We start from the raw sequence: 24,727 nt of genomic DNA on the forward strand, positions 1-24,727 counted from the left end.
ACTCAGAGTGGTGGTTACCTGGGCTGGGGGAGGGGGAAATGGGGAGATATTGGTCAAAGGGTACAAACTACCGGTTATAAGACTGACAATTTCTTAGGAGTCTAATGTGCAGTAATAAGAATAGCAGGATCAGCAACAGCAGGTAATCTTTATCATACAGTACTAAGCATTTACAGTAAAACAGATTACACGTATTCCCCGCTTTTCTGAAAGTTCGCTTTACACCACTCTGCTTTTACAAAAAAATCTACATTAGTACCTGTTTTCGCTAACCAAAAGTAATCCAGAGAGGATTTTCACTTTTATGAAAAAAAGGCGAAAAGCAAAAAAATAGTGTTCAGCAGCGAGCGGTGTTACTGAGGCAAAGCACACCCTTAGCAACGAGGGGAGTGGCACCACTAAACTCCTTCCCTGGGAACTATACTCAGCGTCAAGCTGCCATAGCTTTGAACTACGTCTGTGAGCATCTGTGCTTTATCTTGATTTTGTGCTTCTGTTAGCAAGGTGTGTCCTATGGTAACTGCTTCTTCAGCTTAGGAAAGGTTTCATAGGAACTACTTTCAGATAGCGAGGGAAACCTGTATTTCATTTAGTCTTCACAATGACCCTTTGAAATTGGTACTATTGTTCTCACCCCCATGTTACAGATGAGGAAACTTAACAAGATACCCAAGTAGTGAAGACAGTATTTACACTCTAGCAGTATGACTTCAAAGCACCAACATTTAGCCCCTATACCACATGGTGTATGGCTATCTCAGGTGGCAATACTACTTCTGTTACTATTACTAATAATAGCAGCAGTTGCGTGTTAGAGCTGGCTCATACCAGGAATTTTGCTAGCACATTGTAAAAGCATTGGTAGCTTGAAATTGGCCACAACATAAGTATTTACACCAAGGAAATCAGCAAATGCTACAAATGAGGACCTTTTTTTGCAGAGAGCTACACACCACTGTTAATTCTAACTATGTGACATACACTATTTTAAGCACTTTACATATATGAACTCATTTAAGCCTTACAACAACCCTATGAGCCAATAACTCTTATCACCCCCATTTTACAGATGAGGAAACCTAGGTATAGAGAGGGTAAGTAATTTGCCCAAAACCACAAAGCTGATTTCAGCTACTTGTGCCCAGCCCTCATCTGTGCCATTTATTGCATTGTCGTTAATGCAAGAGAACTATTTTCTGAACTGAGGGAATGGAAAGAGCATGCAAGGTCAGAGAAACTTTCTGAAAGTACTCAGTTTTCCTCACCACATCCAGCCCTACCCAGAGTGCCTTAAATTTTTCTAAAATTATCATTCATCAGTCTAGACATATTGTCCTTTAGAACTTCGCTACTTTGCCCCTAATGTTTTTCTGGATCTGTAGTTCCAAAGGTTTAACTGCTGATAAATGTGAGTGGGTGTATTCGCTAAGATCTGGTGAATTCACAAAGAAATCAAAGCTGAGAAAAAGAAAAGTCTAACCATCAAGACTTTTTGCGTCCAGTCCTACATTGATATATCTTCCCTGTTTCTCCCATATAATCTCTAAAATGTCAAAGGGATTCCTTTACTATCTCATAGGAGTAAATTTCTATGAAGGCCTTTTCAGACATAAGTAGCTAATTCTAATCTCCTTTAAAAAAAAAAAAGGAAGAAAGAAAGAAACTTACATCATCTAATTCTTTCTCTACTTGGATTTTTCTCTTCTGGAATTGTTTTATTGTTTTGAGCTCTGTCTGAATCATGCCAATTTCTCTGGCTTTTTGACGGAACTGTCCCTCCAGCTCACTTATTTGCACAGTATATTTTTGTTCCTGTAGGCAAAAAAAAAAAAAAGGTAAATGAGTTAGGAAAAAGAACAGAGGTCACACAGAGTCCTGTTCCATATGAAGCCTTAAGCCATTTGTCTATCTTTGAAGAAATTGTTCCCTTTTTATTTTTGCTTTTGCATAAAGTTTTAATTTTTATTAAAAGAGACCAAGTGCCTTGAATAAGTAAAAAATTCTAAAGTGAGCTGATCTTGTATAGAAGATGTAGATATTTATTTAAAAGGGGGTATGAGGGACTTCCCTGGTGGTGCAGTGGTTAAGAATCTGCCTGCCAATGCAGGGGACACAAGTTCGAGCCCTGGTCCGGGAAGATCCCACATGCCGCGGAGCAACTAAGCCCGTGTGCCACAACTACTGAACCTGTGCTTTAGAGCATGGGAGAGCCACAAATACTGAGCCCACGTGCTGCAACTACTGAAGCCCATGTACCTAGAGCCTGTGCTCCGCAACAAGAGAAACCACCGCAATGAGAAGCCCAAGCACTGCAATGAAGAGTAGCCCCCACTCACCGCAACTAGAGAAAGCCTGTGTGCAGCAACGAAGACCCAACACAGCCAAAAATAAAAAACAAATAAATAAATTTATTTTAAAAAATAAAAGAGCTATGAGAAGACTGAACAAATCTTTAACCTGTAAGAAAAATAAATAACATCCCTGATCCTAAATTAAAGTTAGTAAGCTAAGAGACAAAGGGAGGGCCAATATCTCTTATAAATAAACAAGGAAGAAGGTGGAAAAGGAGGAAGGAAAGGGGGAGACAGAAGGAGAAAAAAGAGAGGAGGAGAAAGGGAAGAGAAGGAGAGGGTAAGGAAAAAAAAAAGAGGGAAATAGAGGAGAAAAAGGCCCAATAACACAATTAAAACATGAACAAGGGCTATCAAAAGAAATACAAATGACTCTCAACCACATGAAAAAATGCTCAACCTAGCTCATAATAAGAGAAATGCAGGAAGGAGGAGGGAAGTGGGGCTTCAACATGGCAGCTGTGGCCCTGGCGGTGGCTACGGTGACGGTGACGGCCTGGCCTGGGTAGGGCAGAGTTGAAGGTGGTGGTGTTCGCTCTCCCTAGGGGCCGTCAGGAGCTCAGCGGGGACTGAGCCTGGGAGGCCGGTCGGTGGCAGCACCTTTCAGCTTCTGGGACAGCGGCGGCAGCGTTCAGGTTCTAAATGGCTTCTAAGAAGTTGGGTGCAGATTTTCATGGGACTTTCAGTGACCTTGATGATGTCCCATTTAAGATAGGAGACAAATTCAAAACACCAGCTAAAGTTGGTCTACCTATTGGCTTCTCCTTGCCTGACTGTTTGCAGGTTGTCAGAGAAGTACAGAATGGCTTCTCTTTGGAAAAGAAAACCATTGAGTGGGCTGAAGACATTAAGAAAATCCAAGGAACCCAGTGGGAAGCAGAGCACGAGGCTGAGGAAGCAGAAGCTAAAGTGAATTCTAAGAGTGGCCCAGAGGGTGACAGCAAAATGAGCTTCTCCAAGACTCACGGTACAGCCACAATGCCACCTCCTATCAATCCCATCCTTGCCAGCTTACAGCACAACAGCATCCTCACCCTGACTCGGGTCAGCAGCAGTGCCACAAGACAGAAAGTTCTCAGCCCACCCCACACAAAGGCAGGTTTCAATCCTGCTGACTTTGAGTGTGAAGAAGACCCGTTTGATAATCTGGAGTTAAAAACTATTGATGAGAAGGAAGAGCTGAGAAACATTCTGGTAGGAACCAGTGGACCCATTATGGCCCAGTTATGGGACAGTGACTTGCCTAGAGGTGGCTCTGGGTCTGTGTTACAGGATGAGGAGGTCCTGGCATCCCTGGAGCAGGCAACCCTAGATTTCAAGCCTCTTCACAAACCCAGTGGCTTTATAACCTTACCACAGTTGGGCAACTGTGAAAAGATGTCGCTGTCTTCCAAAGTGTCCCTCCCCCCATCCCTGCAGTAAGCAATATCAAGTCCCTGTCCCTCCCCAAACTTGACTCTGATGACAGCAGTCAGAAGACAGCCAAGATGGCAAGCACTTTCCACAGCACATCCTGCCTCTGCAGTGGCACGTTCCAGAATTCCCTAAAGCCTTCCACCCAAAGCAGTGCCAGTGAGCTCAATGGGCATCATACGCTTGGGCTTTCAGCTTTGAACTTGGACAGTGGCACAGAGGCGCTAACCCTGAACCATTCCCAGATGCCTTCCCTCTCTGTCTTGTCTGTGTGCACAGAAGAATCGTCACCTCCAAATACGTGTCCCACGGTCACATCTCCTAATTCCTCAATGTCACAAGTGCCCAACACTCCCAGCTGTCCCCAGGCTTATTCTGAACTGCAGACGCTGTGAGCGGCAATGTGTGGAGACGGTGATCGACATGGGCTATTCATATGAGTATGTCTTGAAAGCCATGAAGAAGAAAGGAGAGAATATTGAGCAGATTCTCAACTATCTCTTTGCACATGGACAGCTCTGTGAGAAGGGCTTTGACCCTCTTTAAGTGGAAGAGGCTCTGGAAATGCAGCAGTGTTAGAGGAAAAGATGATGCAGTTCCTTCAGTTAATGAGCAAATTTAAGGAAATGGGCTTTGGACTGAAAGATAATAAGGAAGTTCTGCTATTACACAACAATAACCAGGACAATGCTTTGGAAGACCTCATGGCTCGGGCGGGAGCCAGCTGAGACCAGGCCCTGCTTAGGCCCTGCCACGGAGCCCCCGCTGCCGAAGGCCCTGAGGAGACCACCTGTGGGGAAGAAGGGGCACACTTCCGGATTTTCTTTTGGGGGTGGAAGGTCAGGTGTAGAGACTGTGCTTGCCAAGTCTCTATGAGCCTAGGTCCTGAGCTGGGGAGAAAGTGGGGAAGATTTGGGCATGCAAATGCCCCCAGAACTGTCCTGGCTCCTTCCATAGTAAAAGTATTTGTATTCTGAGAAGTGTCCTTCCCACCTTGGCCATCCAGAGAGACTTCTCTGGTCTTTCTGGGGTCTGTATGGCCTCAGCTGAAACCTGGCCCAGCTGCCAAAAGGAATTGGGGAGAAGGAGGTGGGAGGGCCAGACTCAGTGCTACTTTGGGGCTAGATGTTTCCCTTCTCTGCAAGGGTGGACTGACCTCTAATCCAAGTTGAGTGCAATTGAAAGTTTCTTCCAGGGTTTTGTTTTTTTCCCCTTTTAACGATGTCACTTAGTGTTACACTGGTTCTGCAGTGTCTCTGAGCTGCAAAGAAGGCCCTTTTCCCCTTGGGGCCCTGAGTTTGACTTTTCTGCCAGGCAGTTACCATACTTCCCTGCTCCAGCCTGTTTCCTTTGGCCTGGTTTGGACCACAGTCTTCTGCTACCCCAGATTTTAGAGCCCCCTGCTCTAGAAAACAGTTGTCAGTTTAAGAAATCATTGGCCCCTTCCCAGCACATCAAGTGGGGAAGAAAGAGGCTGTGATTTAGTCACCCAGCACTCACTCCCCCTCAGTTCTCCCTGGAGAACAGCCTCTCCCTCCAGGCCCTTGCCCTAGGATGACACAATGAATAACACCTAGTCATAGAAATCAGTCTCTTTGGTTTGTTTTGTATTATGTTGTACATCATTAAAGATCTAAATACTAAGGATATACAGTCTTGATGAATCTAAAGTAATTTGCCAACTATTTTGATTCTTCAGAGAGAACTACTAATAAAAATCTAAAAGGTAAAAAAAAGAAAAAAAGAAATGCAAATTGAAGTACACTGAAATATCATTTCTTACCTATGTTGACAAAAATCCATTTTGACAATATACTCTGGTATATTGTGGAGACATGGATAGAAGTTAGATTTCTCAGAATATACCATGTTTGACAGATTTTACTTTGGAACCATATAAATATTTTACATAATTATAGTTACATAATTGTACATTAAATTAAACTTTATAAAGCAACTCCTAAAAATCAAAAGCAAAATGTGTTGTTGAGTTGGTGGCATATCCTCACAGGAAGGAATTATTTCAAATCATTTTTAAACCTTGTTAATTTGATTGTAGATCCCTATCAGTATATATCCTAAGGGGAAAAGTGTCCCCCCCAAATCTTAAACTGTATCCACTAATTTATGTTGGTGGTAGTATTAATATTAGTATTCTGTGCCTATTGATGTATTAAGGTTTGAAGAAAATACACAATTATACTGGTATCATTAAGAACCACAGTTTTTGGTGAGGAAGAAAGGAGACACAGATAAAGTTAAGTAAAAATCCTGTACTCCTGCATCTGAATTTAAAGTATTAGTATGGGCTTATGATATATTTTAATCTTCAAAAACTATATATTTCCTAGCTCTGCCCACTGAAAAGCCCTAGAGCTCAAGATCAGTAAACACCACTACTACCAGATGGTTTTCTACAATAACAAAATTTTATGTTATTTTTGAGCTTCTGTACAATCAAGTGTGTGGGCTTTAAGGTCACTGAGCTGCTCAAAGGATCTACTCACTTGTTCTCCTTGTGTCTTAAATATCTGAACTTGCCAGAAACCTGACCACCAGTAAGTGACCACCAATGTACATACCAATTTTTCCTTCTCTTCTTGGGCTTTTCCCTTAGTTTCATTCAATTGCTGTTTCAGTTTTTCAATCTGTAGAAAATGGAAATACAGAGGAAGGTAAAGAAATCACTCTGCATCCTAACTTAATTAAGCAGTCAAGTTTTCACATGATATTAAAACCAGTAGGGTTGGAGACGTGGAAAGAAGAGAATAGAGGACATAATCCACCCTGTTAACATGCTATCGCCAGCTTCCAAAACTTGGCTATCATCACAATTGCCTGGGTAACGTGTGTGTGTGTGTGTGGTAAAAAACACAACATTAAATTTACGATCTTAACCATTTTTAAGTATATATTCACATTGTTGTGCAGCAGATCTCTGGAAATTTTTCTTCTTGCAAAACAGAAACTCTATGTTCATGAGACATTAATTCCTTCTTTTCCCTCCCCCTAGCCTTTCTGCATTGTTTCTATGATTTTGACTACTTCAGATATGTCCACTGAAGAAAAACCACACAACCTGAAAGTTGTGAATTAAGTTTTATTCTAGGATTATACTGAGGGCTATAGCCTGGGAAACAGCCTCTCAGAGAGCTCTGAGGAACTGCTCAGAAGAGGTAAGAGAGGAGCTGGGATATACAGGAGTTTCTTGCTGGAAAAAAACATGTAGTCAGACATCAAATGGAATGGGCATTTCAAGTTAATGACTTTAGTGCTTTTCTATATAAGGGAAGATGCAACATCTGGGCTTGTAATTATTCCTTAGATATGCATCTTAACTATCTAGGGTCAGTATCCAAAGCACAGAAGGCTTCCTGTTTTTCTCCATCCTGAACTCCCTTCAGGACGCACCATGGGGGGAAGGCAGGTGGTGGGCAGGGGTAAGGGGCTGCAATGGCTGATGGCTTGATCCTTATAGAACTGGAATAGTGGGCAACGTTCATTGTTTACTGGAATGTCGGGCAACATTCCCTGTCCACATACACTTCATATGAGTGGAATCATACAGTATTTGTCCTTTTGTAACTGGCTTATTTCACTTAGCATAACGGCCTTGAGGTTCGTCTATGTTGTAGCATATGACAAGATTTCCTTCTTTTTTTTTAAAGCTGCATAATATTCCATTGTATGTGTATAACACATTTTATTCACTCATCCATCAACAGACATTTGGGTTGTTTCCACATCTTGACTATATGAATGTGAATAATGTTTATGTGAATGATGTTTATATGAATAATGTTTCAAAAACATGGGTGTGCAATTGTCTCTTCAAGATCCTGCTTTAAATTCTCTTGGAAATGTACCCCAAAGTGAGATTGTTGGATCATATGATAATTTTATTTTTAATTTTTTGAGGAACCTCTGTACTGTTTTCCATAATGGCTACGCCATTTCACACTCCCACCAACGGTGCACAAGGATTCCAATTTATCTACATCCTCAGCAACACTTGCTATTTTCTGGTTTTCTGTTTTCTGTTTTGGTTTTTTGGCCCTGAGGCACGTGGGATCTTAGCTCCCCGACCAGGGATTGAACCCGCAGTCCCTGCATTGGAAGGTGAAGTCTTAACCACTGGATCGCCAGGGAAGTCCCTTGTTTTTCTGATAGTAGCTATCTTAATGGGTGTGAAGTGATGACTTGGAGTTTTGATTTGCACTTCTTTTAAATGAGGATTTTTTTAAAGAAAAGTTTCAAGAACAGTACAAAGAATTCTCATATACTCTCCACCCAATTTTGCCACATTTGCTTTCCCTCTATGATAGGTCTACCTAAATATACGTATATATGATACAGATGTTTGAAACTGTTTTTTCTGGAGCATGTGAAAATAAGTCTAGGACATCATACCCCTGTACCCCTAAATATTTCAGTATGTATTTCCTAAGAAAAAGGACAATCTCTTGCAAGCACAGTACAATGATCAAAATTGGGAAATTTAACATTGATAAAATACTATTATTTAATCTCTAGTCCATGTTCAAATTTTGCCATCAATTGTCCCAATGGTGTCCTTTTATTGTAACTTTCCTTTTCCTGGTCCAGGATGTAATCCCTGATTATGATTACACTTAGTTGTCATATATCCTACTCTCTTTAACCTGGGGCAGTTTCTCAGCCTTTGTCTTTTATGATATCAAAGTTTTTGAAAAATACTGGCCAGGGTTGGAGTTGTCTGATGTTTCTTCATGAGAAGATTCAGGTTATGCCCTTTTGGCAGGCATACACTGCCTAAGTGATAATGTATCCTTGTCACTGCATCATGTCATGAAGTGACTGACGTTAATTGTAATCAACTGGTTAAGATTGTGTCCGCCAGGTTTCTCCACTTAAAAGTTACTATTTTTCCTTTTGTAATTATTAAGTATTTTGGGGCAAGGTATTTTGAGACTATGCAAATATCCTCTGCTCATCAAAATTTCACCCACTAGTTTTAGCATCCGCTGTTGTTCTTGACTGAATCAATTATTACTCTGAAGCCAAATGGTGACTTTTCTAATTCCATCATTCCATGGAAATTTAATAATTTACTGCATTCCACTATAAGGAAAAACTTTCTATTCTCCCTTAGTTATTTAAATAAATAAATTTATTTATTTAAATAAATAAATTTATTTATTTAAATAAATAAATTTATTTATTTATTTATTTTTGGCCGTGTTGGGTCTTCGTTGCTGCGAGCAGGCTTTCTCTCGTTGTGGTGAGTGGGGGCTGCTCTTCGTTGCAGTGCATGGGCTTCTCATTGCGGTGGCTTCTCTTGTTGCAGAGCTCAGGCTCTAGGTGCACGGGCTCAGTAGTTGTGGCTCGCGGGCTCTAGAGCGCAGGTTCAGTAGTTGTGGCACATGGGATTAGTTGCTCCATGGCATGTGGGGTCTTCCCAGACCAGGGCTCGAACCTGTGTCCCCTGCATTGGCAGGAAGATTCCTAACCACTGCGCCACAGGGAAGTCCCTCTCCCTTATTTATTAATGTATGTGTTTATCTATTAGTTGTATGCACTCATGGACTCATTTTATTCAGTTATAATTTATTACTGTCATTATTTATTTTGAATGTCCCAGATTTGGTCAGTGGGAGCCCCTTCAAGCTACCTGCCGTGTCCTTTAATTTTTTTTTTACTGACTTCCTGTCACAAGATATTCCAAATTCATTTTTTAGTTCAAATTCATTTTTCACTCTCCCTGCTCCAGTCTTAGAATCAATCATTTCTCCAAGGTGCTGGTATGTTTTAGTAGGAAATCTGAGTAGCTTTTTAAACTAAAAATTCCTTGACGTGGTTATAGAATCAGAAGATACAGAAGTGAAATACTGTTGTAAATAATCTTAGAATAGTTTAAGGAAACCCTGAAAATGTGTTAAAATAAATTGAGACAGTCCTCAGCCATGTAGGACAGGTGTAAAATATAATTAGATTTATTTTGTGTTGATTGAACAAAGCCTTAAATACCAAAACCAATAAGTGAAACCTCCTAATTTTGTCCAAGATATAATAGTTTTCAAAACACACCTCACTTCTAATATTTCTATAATTAACATGAAGACTAAACAGTTTAAATAAAGTTTAAGCAAATAACACATTTCTAGGATATAGTAGAATGAGTAACAAAACTCTAAGAGAGCTAATTGACCAGGGTATATTGAATCTATTCTACTTCTTCCTCCCAAAGTAGTTTCTTTGGTTTTAATGGGTATCTATGATTGTGAGAAAATTATGTATTTGCTACAGCCAGATGCTGGTCTTTGATACATGGAGGCAGATGAAAATCAGGAAATACCAGTGATACTGATAAATGCAGACCAATATCAATTAGCTAACGCAGACCACAAAGCTTCTATATAATGAATTTTGAAAATTATTTGCATGGCTGGCCTAAAGGCTTATTTTAGAATAATACTTTATAGCAGACAATTTTAATAATGCATACTATTCAAAGAGTAATTTTAAAAATGGAAGTCGCCTAGGAAAGAGGGTTAAAAAAAGTAATGTACAAAAAAAATTACTTTATTTAAAAAAACACACAAAATCCACACAAATGTTCAGTTGTCCGATTTCTCTGATATGCTTCCAATATAATCTTGATCTTAGGTTTGATTTCTATTAACTTTTTCAAAGTATCAGTGCAATCACAAGCCATTCATTCACACATGCAAAAAAATTTTAATGAGTGCCTACTATGTGCCAGGCCCATACTAGATGCTGGAGATACAGCACTCAATGACAATTTAAAAAGACCCCCAATTCTTTACTTCTGTGTTGTTTCATTCTAATTAGGAAAAGAGAAAATAAATACATAAGTAACATGCATATAGTATGACAAAAGGTAATAAATATTACCAAGAAAATAAAGTAAGGGAGATGGTTTTAATTTTAAACAGGGTAGTGAGCAAGGGTCTCCCTGAAAATGTGGCATTTGAAAAAAATTACGGAATGATTCATGAATTTGCATGTCATCCTTATGATACAGAATTTGCATCTGCATCACTCCAATATGTATACTGAAGCAAACACATAAAAACAATAAAAAATGGGTTAAGGAACATATAAAAGATGCTCAAGCGACTAGTAATCAGAAAAATACAAATTAAAGTGACATACCAATTTATACACATAAAATTGAGCAAAAATTATTAAGTATAATATCAAATGTTTTGGGCTTCCCTGGTGGCACAGTGGTTAAGAATTCGCCTGCCAACGCAGGGGACATGGGTTCGAGCCCTGGTCCGGGAAGATCCCACATGCCGTGGGGCAACTAAGCCCGTGTGCCACAACTACTGAGCCTGTGCTCTAGAGCCCGTGAGCCACAACTACTGAGCCCACGTGCCACAACTACTGAAGCCCGCGCGCCTAGAGCCCGTGCTCTGCAACAAGAGAAGCCACCGCAATGAGAAGCCCGCACACCACAACGAAGAGTAGCCCCCGCTCGCCACAACTAGAGAAAGCCCACACGCAGTGACGAAGACCCAATGCAGCCAAAAATAAATAAAATAAAATAAATAAATTAAAAAATATATATATCAAGTGTTCACAAAAATGTGGATAAATGGGAACTCACTTTAATACATTGCTTGTGAAAGTATAAATTGGTATAACCTCTTTGGAGTTCAATTTAAACCCTTGTGAAGTTGAAATGATGCATACCTCATAATATAGTAATTTAACTCCTAAGTGTCTACTCTAGAGAAACTCTCACACATGGGCACAAGCAGACATACACAAGAATGTTTACTGAAGGTCTATTTGTAATAATGAAAAAATGGAGTCTAACTGACCCATAGGGTGGTATGAACAAATAAATTTTGGTTTATTTATTTATTTGATGTAATATTATAAAGCAGTTAATAATGAATGAAAAAATAAAGCATGCTCATTATCAACTTCTTAACAATGAACTGAATCATGTGATTTTTGTAAATATACCACAAAACATGTTTTATAAAAAAGATAAGTTGCGGGCTTCCCTGGTGCCACAGTGGTTGAGAGTCTGCCTGCCGGTGCAGGGGACGCGGGTTCGTGCCCCGGTCTGGGAGGATCCCACATACTGCGGAGCGGCTGGGCCTGTGAGCCATGGCTTCTGAGCCTCCGTGTCCAGAGCCTGTGCTCCGCAGCAGGAGAGACCACAGCAGTGAGAGGCCCGCGTACCGCAAAAAAAAAAAAAAGAGAAGTTGCAAAAGATATGTACAATATGACACTACTAATATAAATTTTAAAACAAGACTATAATATGTATTATTTGTGGATGTATAATACATAAATAGTAAAAATACAAAAACATACATGGGAATGAAGCATGGTGTAAATTTCCTTGGGCGTCCATGGGACTCATAGAAGCAGATGGGAAAGAGAAGAATTTAAGTCACACCTAAGTTCCACCCACTAGCTGTGTGACTTCAGGCAAGTTACCTGTCCTGAGAGTCAATTTTTTTTCTGTAAAATGGGAATGACAATTTGTAGCTACAGGGGGTTATTAAAAGGACTAAATGACATAGCAGAGGTAAAGTACTTAGTATAGTGCCTGGCACAAACAGGGGCCCCAAAATGTTAGTTCCCTTCCCTTTTTTTCCCAGATTTAAAATGATAGCTCTACTCCCAACATTTCAACAAAGTTCAATAAGATAAATTCAAGATTCAACAGGCCCAAAAGAAGAGATCCAACTTGCTGGGTTCATAATCATGTGATCACGGATTATCGGTGAATTGCTTTACAGATCATTAATTACTTCAGTAGTTATCAGTATCATAAAATATATATATAGGTCATATATCATGCTCTTGTTTTTAAAATAAAGTTGATCATAATATTCCCTTAGGATCATCAACCTTTGTTTCAGGCAAGAAAACATGGGACGAGGCTGAAAATAAGAAAGAGCCAATTCTGACAGTAAAGCCATTCTGAAATAACACGTTGCTTCAAGGAGAGATAAAGTCAATTGAAGTGTCTTAACTATGTGATGAGATTTCCAGGAATTAAAATCCTTGAAATATATAACACACCAGTATAACCACAGAGGTAGTTACTAAGGCTCAGGAGGGTTTCTACCTACCTACCAGATTATCCTTCTCCTGATCCTGTTTCTTCAGGTAGTTCAATACAGACACTGTGTCTTTCTCCATTCTATACTGCTGTTTCTTTAATTCTTCATTATATTTTGCCAGTCTCCGGGAAGTATCACGATACTCAATCCTAGAGAGTTCTGTGACTTCCAGCCTGGCCTCCCAAAGGGAGGCATTGGCCTTGGCTCTCTCCATGGCAGATTCCTCAACTTTTATCATCTTCCTGCACAGGAAGAGGACACATTGACAGCATATAACTATTTCTCTACTATATTAGTATTACACCTTTCTCTTTATTGTTATTTGTTTTGCTTGGCATTTGCCTAGCACATATGAGCAAATACTGTTGGATAAATGAGTTAATAAGAAATATATATGGTCTGTTAGCCTCAGTGTTTCTCCTTGTTGATATGTGCACTGCAGCTGCATGGTCAAAAATAGAAAACATGCTAGTGAGTTCCAGGAATGTTATAAGCCGTTGGCACTTCTAAAAAAGGCTAGACTAACTACACAGTTATACTTTTTAAAAAATCACACTGTAGAAGAATACTTATATAATACATTGGGGGAAAAAAGTTACAAATAAATTTGTATATTGGGCTATCATTTTATAAAGAAGAAAAAGAATATTCCAAAATGATAGTAGTGGTTATCTTTGGATGATGGGACTACAGGTGGTTTTGTTTTCTGTTTGACTTTCTATGTTTCCTAAACTTTCTGTATTGAGCATGCATTACTCTCTTAAACAAGTTACTTTATAAACTTTGCAAGGATTTCCTTGTGGTCCCATATATAGTGTTGTTGGACAATGTGTATGACTCCAATGTGTCTAGGAACCACTAGGGTCATCTAATAGGTTTAGTGGCAATCTAGCAGCAACTCCAAGCCTGCAAAGCTTTAGTGCCAGCGCAATACTATCCACTTCAGAAATTCTGATCACTTTGCGGAAACATGAATAATTACCTGAATTGGTCAAATCCTTTATGTTTTCCTTTGAACCAAAAGGAATCCTTGAAAAAAGCCCAAGGAACTACTTCAATCATCCAGAGATCCTTTGGATGTCCACGATCATCTCAACCACATAGCTGAGATCGATCAGGCTACAGGCAAAAAATAATGAACCCAGAGCACCAGAGCATAGTTCTTGTGCGGGGGGGGGGGGAGGGGGGAGATCCAAGTTGAAGCATACACAAGCAGACACCTTAATTTGTTTATTTAACAAATATTAAGCATCTGCTATGATCCAGGGTCTCCTCTAGGTGCTAGAGATACTGTGAATAACGCTTAGTGCCTATTCTAGAGAAGCTTAAAGCCTTGAGCAGGGCTTCCCAACTACGAATATTCTGAGCTACACGATTCTTTGTTTAGAGTGGGGCTGGGGGTTGTCCTGTGCAGTGTAAGATATTTAACAGCATCCTTTGTCTCTTATCCACTAGAGGTCCCCAGATGTGACAACCAAAAATGTCTCCAGATATTAACAAACGTCTCCTGGTAGCCAAAAATCACCCCAGGCGGAGAACCACTGGTCTAGAGCAATGCCGTCCAACAGAACTTTCTGTGATGGTGTTAATGCTCTATATCTGGGCTGTCCAATACAGTCACCACTACTAGCCACATGTGCCTACTGAGGACATGCAATGTAGCCAGTACAAATGAGGATCTGAATTTTTAATTTTATTTAATTTTAACTAATTTTAATGGCCACACGTGACAGGTGACTACCCTATTGGACAGCACAGGCCTAGAGGATCTTCGATATCCTAAAACATGTTATCCTGACCTTCACATCTAGGGTCAGAACTAACCCTTCTTCCGCATTCTCTATTCTTTTTCCCTCCACTGGCACTTAACTTCATTCGGTCCTATGTTACTTCTGTTCTTTGGGAACTTATCTGCCTCCTCCTCGTTCGTTAGCGCATTACACATAGGCAGGGGCTGTATCTAAGTTACTTCAGGGTCCCAAGCCTCACACTCTTGTCTTAGTTGAAGTAGTATGGTTTGGCGTGCATTTTGGTAATATCTGAACAATGGGGGCTGTCCTTCTCAGAAGCGGGGAGAGAGGAGGGTCCAGGAGGGGAGGCGGGAGGGCGCCAGTTGGCCCGCCCCTGAGAATCCCGGGAGGGTAGGCCCAGGGAGCAGGGACCCCAGGGTGGCTTCTCCTTACTTCTTCTTCTTGTCTTCGTCTTTGTCTTTGCCTTTACCTTTACCCTTCCCTTTCTTTTCGTCCTTTCCCTTCGATGGCATCTTGGCTTCTCCAGCGGCCCTGCTGCCGTTGGCGCCTCTCTGCGCCGCCCAGGCCCCGCCCCGTCTCCAAGGACAACCGGCACACTGAGCCCGTAACTATCCGCGCAGGCCGCTGCCCGCGCTCAGAGAGCGCACGCGCCCGTGACGTAGCCCCGACACCGCCCCGCGGGGCCCAGTCCACTGGCCGGGCGCAGGGGGCGGGGCGGAGATCGCGCCGAGGGCGGCGGGCGGCCGCCCCGCGGAGGCGCGCGCGCGCGCGGTGAGTGTGCGAGAGCGGACATGCCTGAGGCAGCTGGGGGCCGGGGCTGGGAGGGCGGCGGGGCGGGCTGGGAGGCCGGAGGGGGCCAGTCCCGGGTGGCTGCGCGACGGTGGGGGCGCTCTCCGCTAAGGAGGCTTGGCTTCGCGGCGGGTCCAGCCGGCGCGCCGCGGTCGTCAGAGCGCCGCTCCCGCCGGGTTTGCAGCGTTTCGCGTCTCGCCCGTGCGTCCTCTCCTTCCCTCGCGCTGCAGCCACCGTGGCCGTGGCAGCCTCGCTCTCGTCCCTGCGCCGCCTCTCCCGAAGCTGCCCCCGACTCTTTGGGTTTCCTTCTCCCTCTCCTGGCTTTTAACTCTTGCTAATTCTGTAAGGGATGGCGCAGCCAACGGGCTTCCCAGGCCAAACATTTTTTGGTGAGGCAGTTGAGGACTCCTCTGAGGGGGGCTGGGGGTGAGGCGGGCAGCGGCTGCTGGCGTCGGAAAGCCTGGCGGGGACAGAAGGGCTGCCCCCTGGGTTGGGAGAGGCTCCGGGGCCTCGTGGAGAGTCCTTGAAGAGGGGTGTGCTGGGGTCAGGCCCTCGGTCCCGTTCTGTACTGTCGTGGCCGGCGCTGCCCGCCCAGGGCCAGCCCCGGATTCCCATTTGCTAATAAGCTCTTGGCGTTCGCAGCCCTCTTTTTTTTCTGCGAGTCGCGTAAAGTTGAAAGCTCATGCATTTTGGTGCGTTTTGGTTTTGGGTTGGTGCCCCCCTCCGCCCCCCCCCTCCAGCACGCCAGTGAAAAGGAGTAGTAGTGAAAGGTACTGTTCGCCTTTTTCGGAGGAGGAGCTCTGTGCTTCTGCCTTCATTCAGTGAGTTAGTCCGGGAGTTACTGAGGAAGACAGGGAATTCTAGGTGCCGGGACAACAGAAAACTTGTGATTGAAGCTCTGCTGTGCGTTATTCTCCCTTTCAAATTGAATTTTAAATTTCTTTAAAAACTTCATTGTACATCTTCCTCCATTTCGCTAAGGAGAACTTAATCCCTACACCCTTTCCAGAGGTTTCTGATGCAAACCCTCCCCTTTTTTTTTCCACTTACGTCGTTTCTGTTTCTGAATTCAGTGGTTAGGGGGAACATGCTGATTGGTGTTAATATTAATGAGCGCTGGAAATCTTTTTAGCCATACCATTTGCTTGCATGATAGTGGCTTACCCTCTTCTGGTGCTTTCCCCCCCTCTATTTGCATGTCACATTTCCATGAGCCCATGGTGGAATTATACATTGAAGGGGTTTATTCTCATATAGAAGCTATAAAGTTATTGATTTTGTGTCTAAGGTTCTGAACATGCACCCTATTGATAACTTGCCGGAAAGAGAGGGTAGGGCATCTTCTGTCAGAGGCTTGACATTTGGAATTCATTCTAAAAAATTGGTTACTGTGCATATGAAAGTCCAAAATTTTTGTTGTCTGTAGACTCATTTATAAACATGAAAATTTGACTGTAACAACATTATTTCTTAATATATATGCATAATACTTTACTTACATGTACATTATAGTTATTTTATTACACAGCATATTTTTATTGACTTTAAGTTTGATTTTGTAGTTAAAGCTGTTGTAACTTGAATACGACTAAGAGAAATGCCCAGATTCACACTGTGGTAGATGTAGGTCTAGAATCTGTAGTCTTCTGAACCTCCACATCTCTGCCAAAGAACTGGATGTTATTATTCAGTCATATGTTTGTAAAAAACATCCGATGGTACAGATAGTAGAGTAGGAAGTTGCTATGTAGCAATTTATCTGGTAGCATTTCCTTTCATACTTTCTTGTAGGTAGTTTTACTATGAAGTTTATTTCGCTGAATAAATTTGCTTTGTTTTATTTAATTAATTTATTTATTTTTGGCTGTGTTAGGGCTTCCTTGCTGTGTGCGGGTTTTCTCTAGTTGTGGCGAGCAGGGGCTACTCTTCCTTGTGGTTCGTGGGCTTCTCACTGTCGTGGCTTCTCATTGCAGAGCATGGGCTCTAGAGCTCAGGCTCAGTAGTTGTGGCGCACGGGCTTAGTTACTCTGCAGCATGTGGGATCTTCCCCGACCAGGGCCCGAACCCGTGTCCCCTGCATTGGCAGGCGGATTCTTAACCCCTGTGCCACCAGGGAAGTCCCATGCTTTGTTTTATTGTTTAGAATGCTAATGCGTTTAAAACTTGGGATAAGCATTTAGTGTTTTGTTGACTTGGTTTTGTAATTCTTTTTTTGCCCAGTTTGCATGGTTCCTGGTCAGCATAGAAATGTGGAGTGTCTCGGCTGAATCCTCATGCAGACAAGATCATTATGGTCCTGGTAGGTAGGGCAAGTATCTGGATGTGAGGTTACACCTCTGCTATCTTTTTTTTTTTTTTAACATCTTATTGGAGTGTAATTGCTTTACAATGGTGTGTTAGTTTCTGCTTTATAACAAAGTGAATCAGTTATGCATATACATATGTCCCCATATCTCTTCCCTCTTGCATCTCCCTCCCTCCCACCTTCCCTATCCCACCCTTCTAGGTGGTCACAAACCACCGAGCTGATCTCCCTGTGCTATGCGGCCGCTTCTCACTAGCTATCTATTTTACGTTTGGTAGTGTATATATGTCCATGCCACTCTCTCACTTTGTCCCAGCTTACCCTTCCCCCTCCCCATATCCTCAAGTCCATTCTCTAGTAGGTCTGTGTCTTTATTCCCGTCTTGCCCCTAGGTTCTTCAAGACTATTTTGTTTGTTTGTTTGTTTTTTAGATTCCATATATATGTGTGTTAGCATACGGTATTTGTTTTTCTCTTTCTGACTTACTTCACTCTATGACAGACTCTAGGTCCATCCACCTCACTACGAATAACTCAATTTCATTTCTTTTTATGGCTGAGTAATATTCCATTGTATATATGTGCCATATCTTCTTCATTCATTCATCTGTTGATGGACACTTAGGTTGCTTCCATGTCCTGGCTATTGTAAATAGAGCTGCAATGAACATTTTGGTACATGACTCTTTTTGAATTATGGTTTTCTCAGGGTATATGCCCAGTAGTGGGATTGCTGGGTCGTATGGTAGTTCTAAAGCTGTAAATGTACTTCATTTGCTCCTGGGTTGGTTTTGTTTTGTTTTCCTGAATTGGATTTTCTGTCTTTGCCAAAAGGTGTTAACTTTTCTCTTGTCCCATTGACTGTAATACCATCAAGTGCGGAGTTGCTCAAAAAGCCAAATAAGAACTTAGGATTATATCTCAAAATACATATTATTTCTAATTTTTTCTTCCAGTAGTTCCAGAATTGGGTTTACTCTCTAAAGTCATCTGTGACTTTATTCTGGTTTAGCTTGGAGACCGAGTTTCTACTCATAAATCATCCTTGAAGTTGCCTGATAGCTGATGCTGTTTTATAAGTAGAAGAGACCAGGTGAACAGTTTTGGGTTTTGTTTTCACACACCCTTTAGAATCTTGGATGCATTTATTGTCATCTGAAGGAGACTGATCAATATTTCTGAATATCATGGAGAGTTACTTTCATCCTACTTTTTCATTACATGTGGTACAAATATAGAATTCTATTAAATAGCTATCATCTTGTGATATTGTTGCAGGAAGGGGGACGCCTTCCAGGGCCCGAGAGTGGGCTCTTGTCTAACACTCAGAAATGAATTGTCTGAGGAGACACACGTGCTGCCAAAGCAAGAGATTTATTTGGAAGGGGCACCCGGGTGGAGAGCAGGAGGGTAAGGGAACCCAAGAAAACTGCTGTGCCACGTGGCTCGCAGTCTCAGGTTTTATGGTAATGGGGTTAGTTTCTGGGTTGTCTCTGGCCAATCACTCTGACTCAGCGTCCTTCCTGGTGGCACACGCATCACTCAGCCAAGATGGATTCCAGTGAGGAGGATTCTGGGAGGTTGGTAGGACATATGGACTCATGTCTCCTCTCTTCTTTTGACTTTTCCCGAATTCTTCCAGTTTGTGGTGGCTTGTTAGTTCCACATTCCTTACCAGGACCTCCTGTCACAAGATAACTCATGCAAATGGTTACTGTGGTGCCTGGCCAGGGTGGGCGGTTTCAGTCAGTGGTTTCCCCTAACAATATAATGACTAGTTCACATCCCTACAGAGGATAAGGAATCCTGGAGATAAAGGATATAATCTTATAAATTTTCAAATCAGTTTAACATTCACTGTTTTACTTATATACAGAATCTGTTACCACAGATTATTGTCTATTGGCAATTTATTTGCAAAATATTCAATTTTTATTAGTTGTCCTTTCTGACAAAACCATTACACAGGACTTAAAGTCAGGTGGTTTTTTTTTTTGAATTTTATTTAATTTATTTTTTTTCTACAGCAGGTTCTTATTAGTCATCCATTTTATACATATCAGTGTATACATGTCAATCCCAATCTCCCAATTCATCCCACCACCCCCCATCGCTTTCCCCCCCCTTAAAGTCAGTTCTTTAAGAAAAGTTATATACCGGAACTTCCCTGGTGGTCCAGTGGTTAAGAATCTGCATTCCAATGCAGGGGATGTGGGTTCGATCCCTGGTCAGGGAACTAAGATCCCACGTGCTGCAAGGCAGCTAAGCCCATGCACCACAACTACTGAGCCCACGTGCTCTAGAGACCCTGTGCCGCGACTAGAGAGAATCCCGCATGCTGCAACGAAGAGCCTGCGCTGCAGCAAAGATCCTGTGTGCTGCAACTAAGACCTGATGCAGCCAAATAAATAATAAATAAATTATATAGAAAAAAAAAGTCATATACCCAAATTTCAAACCTGCTTATCTGCACTTTTCATTTCATGGATCTGTCAAATGTTCATTCATTTAAGAAATGTTTAGTAGGTACAGTACCAACTGAATACCAGGCTCTGATAGCTTGAGGGGTACAGTGGGAGACAAGACAGGGCCCTGCCTTCAAGTGGCTTACAGTCAGGTGTATAACATGCTGACCTGGACATTGACCTCTGAGAATATACAATACACATAGCTTCCTCATTGGAAGCTATGCACAAACAGTTAACAATAAAATTCACCAAGCAGTGATGGATAAAGCAGAGATGATATGGACCTTACGTGCTACAGGAATTTGTAGGCATGAAAGACTATCAGAAAGTTTACAGGAGGAGGTAGGCTGAAAGTAAAAGGGAAGGCTTTCTGGGAAGGTAGAACAAATGAGCAAAATCAGCGTGTGCTTGAGAGAAGGAGTAATTTAACTAGAGTAACGGTTCCCGAAGTGTGGTCCACGCACCAGTAGTATCAGCATCATCTGCTAACTTGTTAGAAATGCAGATTCTCAGTCCCAACTTGAGACCTATTGAATTGGAAATGCTAACAGTGAAGCCCAGCGATCTATGTTTTTTGGTTGTTTTTAAATATTTATTTATTTATTTGGCTGTGCCAGGTCTTAGTTGCAGCACATGGGATCTTCATTGCGGTGTGTAGAATCTTTACTTGGCGGCATGTGGGATCTAGTTCCCTGACCAGGGATTGAACCTGGGCCCCCTGCATTGGGAGTGCAGAGTCTTAGCCACTGGACCACCAGGGAATTCCCCCAGCAATCCATGTTTTAACAAGCCCTCCAGGTGGCTCTGATGCGTGCTTAGAGCAAAGGGTTTTTGTATGAAAGTAGTGGGCAGAAAACTTTGGTTAAGGTAGGCTGGGACTTAGAATGTTAGGCAAGAAGTTTGTCTTTTAATCCTACAGAGCAGAGTCACCAACTTGAAACTTGAGAGCTGGATTTGGCCCATAGATATGTTTTGTTTGGCCTGCATGGTGGTTTTTTGAGTTTTGTTTTTGTTTTTTGTTTTTTTAATGGAATTAGTTGTCACTATTTTAAAAACCAGATTCTACATAGAAATCTGTGCTTTTAGCTTATTTTCAAAAATCAGAAGACCTGGCAATACTGAGCTTGTATTTCATCATGGCAGCAATTTGTGGGAACAGCAAGCAACTTACCCTTTAGCTGAGACAAGATGGGACATGTGCTTTCCAGTTTACACAGTCCCCACAACTTCCTGTTGATTACACACACCTTTACTTACTTACATTTTCTGCCTGGCCCCAGTATGTGTTCCAGTATTTGAGTTTGTAACTTCTGTTATGGACAGTGGGAAATTGATGAAAGTTTTCAGAAGGAAAGTGATGTGACTTATATATTCATTAATTCATTCAACAGACATTGATGAATTAACTAACCATTGCATATGCCTGGCTATGCAATGTTCTCAGAGATGAATGAATCCCTGCCATGATATGGGTTACAGTCTAGTGAGAAAATGATGAAAGTAGTATTTAGGAAGACGGTAGTGTATGGGTTTGAGAAGAGAGACATTGGTGACTGGAAGACCAGTTAAGAGGCTATAGCAGTCCAAGTCTGAAGTAATAAAGGCCAGACTTTAGATATCAGCAAGAAGCTAGGAGGGAAGAAGGAGATGGGAAAGATATTGCAAAGCAAAAATCATCAATCCTTGATAAGAGATTGGGCATGAGAGAGGAGAATTCAAAGATGAGGAAGATTTTGAGTTGTGAATTAGGAAGTTTGTGGTGCCATTAACAAAGACAGGAAATTAGAGAATCCATTTAACCCTCTCTGTATGGGGCAGGGGCATGGAGGAAGGGAGATGTTTGGAGATGCCAGTTGGAGGTGTCTCTTGTTTTGAGTACAGTGTATTAGCATGTATACAGTATAAGTGTTTTTAAAAGGAAAATTTAATAGAAATGTTTTCAAGATTGCATCCTTAGGGGTAGATACCACTCATTCCATCCTAGAATACCAAGGGAATACCTGGAGAAGCATTGAAGTTGTAAACAAAATGTAAGAAGACCTTTCTTGAAAATGTTTGCTTTGGAGGCCCTATAGTTAGAATTTATAACATTGTTCACATCCTCTCTTAAATGTATAATTTTCAGGTTTATGTTGCATTGGTAAGTTTAACTTTCTCTTTCTGGGAGAATAGAAGATACTTTATAAACTCAGATGCTCAAAGACGTTTTCTGAGTATCAGTACCACCCTTCAGAATTTAAGTCATAATTGGCTCATGAGGTAGTTCAGGGATGAACATTGTCATAACTGTTGCTCTGTTGAGATAGTAGCCAAAGTTTTTCCTCTTATGATCTTATGTTTGCAGTGCTTGGTTCCCTCTGCTTTTAAAGAAAAAAATTTTTTAACTGTGGTAAAATATATATAACATAAAAATTGTCATTTTAACCATTCTAAGTATACAATTCAGTGGTATTAATTATATACTCAGTGTTGTACAACTATCACTACTATCTATTTGCAAAACTTTTTCATCACCCCAAACAAAAACTGTGGACCTGTTAAGCAATAACTTCCATTCTCCCCTCATCCCAACCCCTGGTAAACTCTACTTTCTGTCTCTGTGAATTTGCTTATTCTAGATATTTCATGTAAGTGGAATCATACTTTTTGTGTGTGTCTTAGCGTAACATTTTCAAGGTTCATCAGTGTCGTAGCATGTATCAGAACTACTTTTTTGTAGCTAAAGAATATTCCATTGTATTTGTGTATACTATATTGTTTATCTATGCATCTGTTGATGGACACTTGGGCTTTTTCCACGTCTGACTGTTGTGAATAATGCTGCAGTGAACATTGGTATAGAAATATCTATTTGAGTCCCTGTTTTTAATCTTGTGGATATGTACCTAGGACTGGGATTGGCTTAGGCCCTTTTAACCACATACTCATTATGTAATAGTACCACTCTCGAGCACATTGTGGAACACACAACTGGTATTTGAGTTCTTCACAGCCAAAAAAAGACCTCACAAAGTGCATAAACTTATGTACTTTGTTTATGGATTAGCTCTTTAATCACTGCCCCCCAGTACATGTGCACACATACATCTACACAGTAATGTACTCTAGCTTTCAGAGGGAGTGTGCCTTGCCTCCCCTTGTTATTGCTGCTTTTGTAAACAAGTGATTTTATTAGAATGGCTGCAGTTGTAGTTTGAAAAGAAATTGTGAAAGAGGAGAAAGAGCCCAAGAGTACTAGACTACAAGTCAGGAGATTAACTTGGTGATCTGCTTTCCAGAGCCTGAATAGATTGGAAACAGAAATGCAAAAAGAGATAATTGAATCAAAAATAGGCATAGTGACAAGAGAGAAAAAAAGAGAACTTTGGTCTTATGAGTATCCATGTCCATCTTCTATAGGTTGAAAAAGTGATACATTAGTTGAAGGAAACAAAGCGGAAAGCCTAGAAGGAAAAGAAGATATTGGTAAGTAACCTATATAAAGTAATACCCTACTTTTCGATAGGTCAGATTTATGCTTTCTTATTCCTAGCTGAGAGCTGATAGTAAATGGAAAGGGATCAATGAGCCAGTAAAAGCTGTCACAGATTCCACACCCCTTATATGTTGGAGAGGCCCTCATTTGTGTAAGTTGACATAAAAGTCTCATGATTATGGCTCTCTGGTTCATATCCCACAAAAGATATTTTAAAATTAGATGATGGCAGCTTATTGAAGGAGTCAGGCACATGACAACACTGATCAGCGATAATAGATAGTATGATGTCAAGGAAAACTAGCTCAAAAAGCATAGCAATCTGCAACTATTAGTTGGCAGAAGGGCAGACAGTCCTACAGACCTATAGTCCCTGAAGGCATCCCAAGTTTACAGAAAAATATAGCTGATGATCATAATCGTAACTCTGAACCATAAATAAAATGTCACTTTAGAAACATGTTTACCAAACACTATTAAAATAAAAATGTTATGGTATTTAGAGAAGAAATATTGTAAAGACATCTTTGAGGGACTTCCCTGGTGATCCAGTGGGTAAGACTCGGCGCTCCCAATGCAGGGGACCCAGGTTCGATCCCTGGTCGGGGAACTAGATCCCACATACACGCCGCAACTAAGAGTCCGCATGCCTCAACTAAAAGATCCCACGTGCAGCAATGAAGATCCTGCGTGCCGCAGCTAAGACCTGATGCAGCCTAAATAAATAAATAAATAAATGTTTTTAAAAAAAGACACATTTGAGGAAATGTACTTATATGGCACCCCTATTCCTTGCTTTATACATGAGGTATCATTGTAATATTTGCCTTTCTCAAGTTTTTCATACTGATTCAACATGTTTGAAGGAGTAGCTGTTTTTCAGTTGATAACAAGAAAAGGAAAATATGTTTTCACTTCTCTTCCCACAAACTCCAGTATAAACAGTGACACATGGCACTGATCCTTGCAATTCCTCTTCTGCAAATAAGTGCCTCCCATGGTGGATATGGGTTTGGAGGCAGAGATAGTTTATCACCTTAGATTTTCATTATATTTGCTCATTGGGGCAATATTAATCCTCTCC

At 41.3% G+C, this 24,727-nt stretch overlaps 2 protein-coding genes, 1 non-coding gene and 1 pseudogene across 13 annotated transcripts in view; 2 read left to right on the top strand and 2 right to left on the bottom strand.

Moving 5' to 3' along the window:
* Positions 1 to 15,155, bottom strand: part of BBOF1 (basal body orientation factor 1) — a 38,732-nt gene extending 23,577 nt beyond the window's left edge. The window contains exons 1-4 of the mRNA XM_060004214.1: positions 15,040 to 15,155; positions 12,870 to 13,098; positions 6,347 to 6,412; positions 1,669 to 1,812 (exon numbers count right to left, since the gene is read on the bottom strand). Coding sequence (XP_059860197.1) covers positions 1,669 to 1,812; positions 6,347 to 6,412; positions 12,870 to 13,098; positions 15,040 to 15,119 — 519 coding nt within the window. The 5' untranslated portion in view covers positions 15,120 to 15,155. The remainder of the gene's footprint in view (positions 1 to 1,668; positions 1,813 to 6,346; positions 6,413 to 12,869; positions 13,099 to 15,039) is intronic.
* Positions 2,880 to 4,984, top strand: LOC132419496 (ubiquitin-associated protein 1 pseudogene; annotated as a pseudogene).
* A 180-nt stretch (positions 15,156 to 15,335) lies between the features above and the next one.
* Positions 15,336 to 24,727, top strand: part of ENTPD5 (ectonucleoside triphosphate diphosphohydrolase 5 (inactive)) — a 36,060-nt gene continuing 26,668 nt past the window's right edge. For 3 of the 11 annotated variants that reach the window (XR_009518317.1, XM_060004217.1, XM_060004228.1), the window contains exons 1-3: positions 15,567 to 15,785; positions 17,617 to 17,695; positions 23,568 to 23,633. The gene's annotated coding sequence lies outside the window, so the exon portion shown is untranslated. Of the gene's footprint in view, positions 15,379 to 15,566; positions 15,786 to 17,506; positions 17,696 to 18,656; positions 18,794 to 18,978; positions 19,281 to 19,301; positions 22,199 to 23,567; positions 23,634 to 24,727 lie in introns of those variants that run through there. The other 8 variants (XM_060004220.1, XM_060004221.1, XM_060004218.1 and 5 more) reach the window with 8 other exon arrangements.
* On the bottom strand, positions 20,857 to 20,929 carry TRNAG-CCC (transfer RNA glycine (anticodon CCC)). Its single transcript has one exon. It is a non-coding gene; the product is annotated as a tRNA-Gly (tRNA).

The sequence above is a fragment of the Delphinus delphis genome, chromosome 2, assembly GCF_949987515.2.
Source record: "Delphinus delphis chromosome 2, mDelDel1.2, whole genome shotgun sequence".
In the NCBI taxonomy this organism is placed as follows: Eukaryota; Metazoa; Chordata; class Mammalia; order Artiodactyla; family Delphinidae; genus Delphinus; species Delphinus delphis.